At 47.7% G+C, this 7,500-nt stretch overlaps 1 protein-coding gene across 3 annotated transcripts in view; it reads right to left on the reverse strand.

Moving 5' to 3' along the window:
* Positions 1 to 7,500, reverse strand: part of abi1a (abl-interactor 1a) — an 81,563-nt gene that overhangs the window by 7,919 nt on the left and 66,144 nt on the right. For 2 of the 3 annotated variants that reach the window (XM_063206955.1, XM_063206956.1), the window contains exons 6-8: positions 7,167 to 7,270; positions 5,363 to 5,485; positions 836 to 1,117 (exon numbers count right to left, since the gene is read on the reverse strand). In XM_063206955.1, coding sequence (XP_063063025.1) covers positions 836 to 1,117; positions 5,363 to 5,485; positions 7,167 to 7,270 — 509 coding nt within the window. The remainder of the gene's footprint in view (positions 1 to 835; positions 1,118 to 5,362; positions 5,486 to 7,166; positions 7,271 to 7,500) is intronic. The other variant, XM_063206957.1, reaches the window with a different exon arrangement.

Genomic DNA, 7,500 nt, shown 5'->3' on the forward strand with positions numbered 1-7,500 from the left:
CACTTTAAGCAGATAACGATCTGTAATCAGGCTTTAAAATCATCCGTGTCCTTTAAGACCAAAGTAGACTGCAGAGTTGCCCCCAAGGGAAGAAAAATAAAACAAGACACTCAAGTTTAACCAATAAATCGTCCCAAACACAACAAAGATATCTCAGCACTCAAGGGTTCACAAAGTCTTAATGCTACAGCAAACCTTATAAAAGTACTTGGAAAAAAACGCTGTTCACATAAAATAAATACAAATTTCCAAACTAACCGATGTGCTGTGGTTTTTACACTCGTACAATACTCCTGGTCCTTAACCTGCATAGTACTAAAAGGCCTGTGCACAGGGACAACTAAAGGCTGAAGGTGTGAATGTTATCATTTTGTGAATCTTCCAATGACTTGTGCACTGATGCAATCTGAAGACCATTAAGAGATCTGCAGTGACCACTCCTGAATTAAGGCTGGGTATGGGGAACAGGGACGGAGGCTCTTGCTAGAGTCAGGGGTGGGATTGGCTCCTAATAGTCCTGGTAGGACTTATTTTCTTTAACAACCTGTGCAGTGATACAACATGTCTAGTGTAGTATCCCTAAATGAAGCAACAATTTGTTTGGTGGGATATGGTGGGCAGGGATGGTGGGGATCTTACTTTGGGGGGGTAGACACTGATGCCTACAGACCACTGAGTCTCAATATGATTTGTTATTTTGTGACTCTTAAAGGCCATGTGCTTTGATACTGCGTCACAAGACACTGCCTGCCTGGCCAGGTCTTCCGCTGACTAACCCCTAATGTAAGCGTCCCTTTTAGCCGGGCGTGGGGAACTGGAGAGTGGGGGCTCTTACTTGAGTTGGGGGGGTAGGCATTGGTGCCCCCATTAAGCTGTGGCGCATGTTGCTGCTGCGGTTGCGGTTGCTGCTGCTGCTGCTGCTGTTGTTGCTGTAACTGCTGCTGCTGCTGTTGAAGGAGCTGCTGCTGCTGCTGATGCTGCTGCTGCAGAGAGAACTGCGAGGTCACGGAGGGCGCGCGCCGATAGGTGCCCGTGGCCGAAACCATGGAGACCGACGACGCGTTGTTGGAGTTGTGCCGCGACATCTGCCGCGATATCGTGCCAAACTGGGACACCACTGCATGAGAAGGAAACACCAGCACCAGAAGAAGAAGAGAGAAGAAACAAAAATGTAGAGAGAGAGAAACACAGATGGAGAGAAAGAGAGAGGGGGGAGAGAGAGAAAACCCAAAACAGATGAGAGACTGGAAACCAGAGCAATACACACATAATCAAGACTCAGATGATTGATATAAGCCCCTGTATTATTCACACACACACAAAACACACACACACACAAAACACGCAAATACACACAAGGCAAGTTCCCAGATTGCATTTCAAATAGAAACAAAATGAGTCACCAAATCACAATGAACAAGAAAAAAAATCAATCAGAGGAGAGGAGAGGAAGAGGAGATGAGAGGAGAGGCCAGGAGAGGAGAGGAGAGGAGAGGAGAGGAAAGGAGAGGAGAGGAGAGGAGAGGAGCATCACTGATTCAGCAAGAGAGCCCAGCAGCAGCTATATGAAAATACAAAGCACCTTTGTAATATAAGGGTAATGAAAACACACACACATAAGGCCTCAAAAGATTAGTTGAAGATTAATGGTTATGAGGTAAGAGCAGATCCTCTTTTGATCGTAGCAGAATTGAGGAATTGATCTTTCACATCAGGTAGGACAAAAAGAGGACACAGGAAGAGCACAAAGGAAGTGAAAAGTAATCGAAAAAGATGGCGCAAGGTGTAATGCGTTTGATGCTTTACTCGATGTTGACAAGATCGCTGGGAAGCTGTGTGTATCGCACACATCAGTGATGGGGTGAACGAGGTCATCGTCGAGACATTACTCAAGACATCTCGAGTCTTCGCAAGAACGCCTGTCACGCATGTCTCTCTCTCTCTCTGTCTGTCTCTCTACTGAGACTTCAGTTAGAACAGCAGCTTTGGTTTCGTCTGCATCACATCGCAGTGGAACATGGCAGACGAGTGTTAGGAAGTGACAAGCTGGCAACGAATGCCAACGACCACACCCTGCCAACGACTGCTGACAACTGCGTGTGTGTGTGTGTGTGTGTGTGTGTGTGTGTGTGTGTGTGTGTGTGTGTGTGTGTGTGTGTGTGTGTGTGTGTGTGTGTGTGTGTGTGTGTGTGTGTATGTGTGTAGAGAGAGAGAGAGAGAGAGAGAGAGAGAGAGAGAGAGAGAGAGAGAGAGAGAGAGAGAGAGAGAGAGAGAGAGAGTGTACGTGTGTGTGTCTGTCTGTGTGTCTGTCTGTGTGTCTGTCTGTGTGTCTGTCTGTGTGTCTGTCTGTGTGTCTGTCTGTGTGTCTGTCTGTGTGTCTGTCTGTGTGTGTGTCTGTGTGTGTGTCTGTGTGTGTGTCTGTGTGTGTGTGTGTGTGAATGTGAATATCAACGTGTGTGTGTGTGTATCTGTGGATCAGCAGGTATTGCTGATGTTACAGAAAGACTGGTTTCTCCATGTGGGATACTACGCTTGTGTGCCTAAGCCAGTGGATATACCATTGACGCAGATGAAGACTACAATACAAGGTTCATTAACCCTTTCCAGAGCGGTTTTACATCTTTATCCACGAATCACTAAGTACAAGCGAACCAAGTTTTCATGAAAAATAAATTCAGTAAGCAATAGACAATTGTCTTATTATCCCACAGCAACGTATTTAAAGCAGTTTATTTTGCCATCTGAAAAGCTTGCTTTGTGACAGAGTATATGCCCTGCGGAGAATGAGAAATGAGAGATGTTTGTGTGTCTTTGTGTAATGCATTTCCTCCTTGGGGGAATTTCCTGTTTACAGGGGCTGATAGCGGGAGCCACTGTGGGAGAGACAGTAGTGGTGGGGGAGAGACAGTAGTGGTGGGGGAGAGACAGTAGTGGTGGAGGAGAGCGTAGTGATGGGAGAGACAGTAGTGGTGGGAGAGACAGTAGTGGTGGGAGAGACAGTAGTGAAGTGGTGGAGGAGAGACAGTAGTGAAGTTGTGGGAGAGACAGTAGTGGTGGGGGAGAGACAGTAGTGGTGGGGGAGAGACAGTAGTGAAGTTGGGGGAGAGACAGTAGTGGTGGAGGAGAGCGTAGTGGTGGGGAGAGACAGTAGTGGTGGGGGAGAGACAGTAGTGGTGGGGGAGAGACAGTAGTGGTGGGGAGAGACAGTAGTGGTGGGGAGAGACAGTAGTGGTGGGGGAGAGACAGTAGTGGTGGGGGAGAGACAGTAGTGGTGGGGGAGAGACAGTAGTGGTGGAGGAGAGACAGTACCAGAGAGTAGTGTAGTTGTGGGAGAGACAGTAGTAGCAGTGGTGCTGGGAGTCTTACTGTTTTTTTTTTTACTGATGTTTCCAAGATACTGACAGACTGATAGCTCCTCCAGTCCCACAAACCAACATCACACTAGTAGTAAAGACGTATGGACGTGTATACATGCACACGTGCGTGCATGCATTGCACGTATACACACGCACACACACACCCACACACACAAAATATGCACAATAGGCACGCTTAAAATTCCCAGGAGCCCAAATCAGACTCTTACTGTGGCTTCATTAGTGTGTAAAATGTAGCACACACACACACACACTACACAAACACACTACACTACACACACTACACTACACACACGCACGCACGAACGGACGCACACACACACACACAACCATTACGCTCCATCATTAGCTAGATTCCCGCACAACTCTTTCCCAGTTTTATGTAGCTTTATGAAACATCAGCAGAAAGAAATGTAGGTCTCTCTGCACAAGTCCCATCCTCTGGGTTATGCACACTGCCAAATGGAGAGGGAAGAATAATTACGGCTGAAGCTGTGAACAGCAAGCGGTTCAAGACTTCTGGGTTTTCAGGGCAGCTTTTTAATGAAATAATTTGATAAGGGCTCAATAAATGTGATTTGAACCATATAAGTGAATTTCTAACTTCTAACCAGAGTTGTACTATACACCGCAGGCAAATCAGCGGCTTTAATTTGTTGTTCGACTCGAATGATTTCACACTTATGAGTTTTCTATTTAGGCCACGCCATCTGAAAGTTCTCCACTGAAGGTTGAACGGAAACTCAGCTATGCAGAGATGGTAATGCGCTTTCCTGTCCTACCAGGAAATTCTTGAGAAGTGCCATTTGTTCACCTGATTATACATACACACATATTTGCAGACACTCTTAACCACCCACACCCACGGACACATTCTCTTTCTCACACACACACACACGCACGCGCACGCACGCGCACGCACACGCACGCAGGTACTTGGTCACTCTTGAAAGGACTCCTGTCAGCTCTGGAGCAACCTGATAGAGGACACCCAATAGCCTGAGGCCACATGATCTCATCCACCCCACACAGAAATCCATGCCCACATTCTGGAGGCCTCTCCCCGTGTCGGACAAGACATGGACAAAACACTGCTTTCTAGGTAGGAAGCACTTCACTGCAGTGATAATATAAAGTAGATATATCAAATATTTTCCAATTTTCCAATTAGGTTTGAAATTAAAATCTGCTCTCTGAGGCATCTCCTTGTTGAACTAAGAAGGCACTGTGGATGTACTCTTTAGTGCTTCTGGAAAAATCCTAAATTCTATCCAATTGTACAAAGTCAGGTTTTGTTATCTTGGCAACAGTGTTCAGTGTCACTGTCTTGGTGGATAGGCAAGACTCGATTTGTCAATCGTGTGTCGGTTGTTACCTGAAGGTAAGAGCAGCATGATAGGGGGTGGCTACCTTCAGATTTCAGAAACACTACCTGTCTAACTAACTTGCCACGAGTGAACATACTTCTTATACTAAATAAATATCCTATAGGTTTTCTCCAGAGCTGAGCAATATGTAAAGATGGTGTGCGAACTGCAAACTACCACTATGACTTCCACCACCGCAAACCAAACCACCACCACCACCACCACCACCCACCATCGCAAAGCAAATCAACAACATGAACTCACAGATTCCTGTGCAATGAACATGGCCACTTGAGACACAACATCTGTGGCAGGTTCACAAATGTGTTTTTTCCCCATTTCACAGAATTCTGTGAGATCAGGCTGAAATCAAAACCACCAACACCAACCGCCATCACCATTTACCCAGAATCATGGCTGACCAGACCAGCGAGCGGGCGTGATTCCACCCAGCGTGCGCGGGCACGGAGCGGGGGGGTCGGCGGCGGCTGGGCACGCAGCCCATGAGTCCCTGCCACCTGGAGGCAGCCCTCGGGGGGGAGCTGCAGCGGGCACGGGCACCGCGGGTGGCGGGGTGGGGGTCACGGTGGGGGTCGGGGTGGTAGGGGTTTGTCTCACCTATGCCGCCACTGCCCCCCGCTGAGGGCATGGGAGGGGCCTGGCCCGGAAGAGGGGGCGGTGGAGGGGGAGGTGGAGGAGGAGGGGGTGCTCCTGAGGGAGGGGGGGCGGACATGGGGGGCACTGCCAGCCAGCCAGGAGGGGGGAAGGGAGGGGAGTCAGGGGTAGTGGGGTGGGGGAGTGATACAAATACAAACATCAACAATCAACACTCATAACATGATAATACAGTCAACAATACAGACAAAACAGTACAGTACAGTGCAGCAATTAACAAACAATACATGACAATGCAATACAGACAAAGTATCAACATAACAGACAAAATACAGCCAATATGGCACCAATATGTTCTAGTTACAGATTCACAGTATTACGCTCTTACGACTTAAAAACACCTCTTCCACACACACGCACGCAGACACAGACACAGACACACACGCACAGACACACACAACCACACATACAATCACCCACACACAAAATAGAAACAGCTCAGTCAGACAGTTATTTAATCTGTTCCATGGTACACAGCTGGCCCTGAGTGCCCGAGGGAAAGGCAGGTTATGTTCGGCCGCCTAGCACCCAGAGGCAGGAGACACACACGCACAGACACACACGCACAGACACACACACACACACACACACACACACACACAAACACACACACACAAACACACACACACCTGCTGCTTCTGCCCTGCTTTCTACTGTGTGGAAAAGGTCTGGCTCTGACCCTACAGGTGCATGTATCAAGCCCTGTGTGCTTTCAGTGGACATCAAGGCCAGTCTTATTGTTACCATGGAGACGTGATGAGACCCCCCCCCCTCCCCCATATATCTCTCTCTCTCTCCTCTCCTCTCTCTCTCTCTCTCCCTCTCTCTCTCTCTCCTCTCTCTCTTCTCTCTCTCTCTCTCTCTCTCTCTCTCTCTCTCTCTCTCTCTCTCTCTCTCTCTCTCTCTCTCTCTCTCTCTCTCTCTCCTACCTACCTGTCCTGCAGCTTACCTACCACTGACCTCTTTTCATCCTGCTAATGCTTTCTGCTTTCGCTTGTCTGCAGTGTGGAGAGAGATGGAGAGTGTGAGAGAGAGCAAGAGAAAGAGAGAGTGAGCAAGTGAAAGAGACAGACTCAAAGTGAGAGAGAAACAGAGAGAAAGATGTCTAGATCAGAGAGAAACAGAGAATGGGCAAAAAGAGAGAGCAAAAGGTAGGTTTGTTTGTGTGTGTGTGTGTGTGTGTGTGTGTGTGTGTGTGTGTGTGTGTGTGTGTGTGTGTGTGTGTGTGTGTGTGTGTGTGTGTGTGTGTGTGTGTGTGTGTGTACGTACGTACGTGTGCGTGTGTGTGTGTGTGTAATTGAGGGTCTGTCTCCAGGCCATCCTGATTAATCCTGTCTGCTAAGCATCTGCTTTGGTCTCCCACTCATACTCTCATCATTGCATTAATGACCCCACTCCACACTGTCTGGTGTCTAACATACACACCCACACACATGGCGGTTGTGTATGTGTGTGCATGTGGGTGAATCCGCCAGAGCTGATGTTTACATAAAGGGGGAGCATGGGGAGTACCACTTTTCACACAGGTGCAAATAAAACAAACAAACAAACAAATAAATAAATAAATATAAGTAATACATATGAGGGGGACGACAGCACTAAAGTCACAGAATCCCCTGGAAAAAACAGACCTTTGTCACACGCACGCGCACACGCACACGCACACGCACACGCACACGCACACGCACAGTGAGAAACTGACTGTTGGGTAAAATGGTAAATAAGGCTGGGCTCAGGGCTAACCAACCTTGTCCTCCAGAGTTGGGAATGGATGGGGTGGGGACGGCTATGGGGATGCCAACAGCACTGCCACCACTGTTCTCCCGACTGCCACTGCCACCGCTGCTGCCACTGTGGGAGAGAGAGAGAGCGAGAGAGAGAGCGAGAGAGAGACAGATAGACAGACAGACAGACGAAATGGCAGAGAAACGATAAAATAATTAATATATTGTTTATTTATTATTATTTAATTAATGTCCAAGCCCAAACCCAAATGTCCTTTACAAAATTTCAATAGAGCCTGTAATAGTTGAAGTTTTCAGAATAAAAGGTTTTTTTTGTTCGTCTGTGTCTGTATACTA

The sequence above is a fragment of the Engraulis encrasicolus genome, chromosome 9 (assembly GCF_034702125.1).
Source record: "Engraulis encrasicolus isolate BLACKSEA-1 chromosome 9, IST_EnEncr_1.0, whole genome shotgun sequence".
In the NCBI taxonomy this organism is placed as follows: Eukaryota; Metazoa; Chordata; class Actinopteri; order Clupeiformes; family Engraulidae; genus Engraulis; species Engraulis encrasicolus.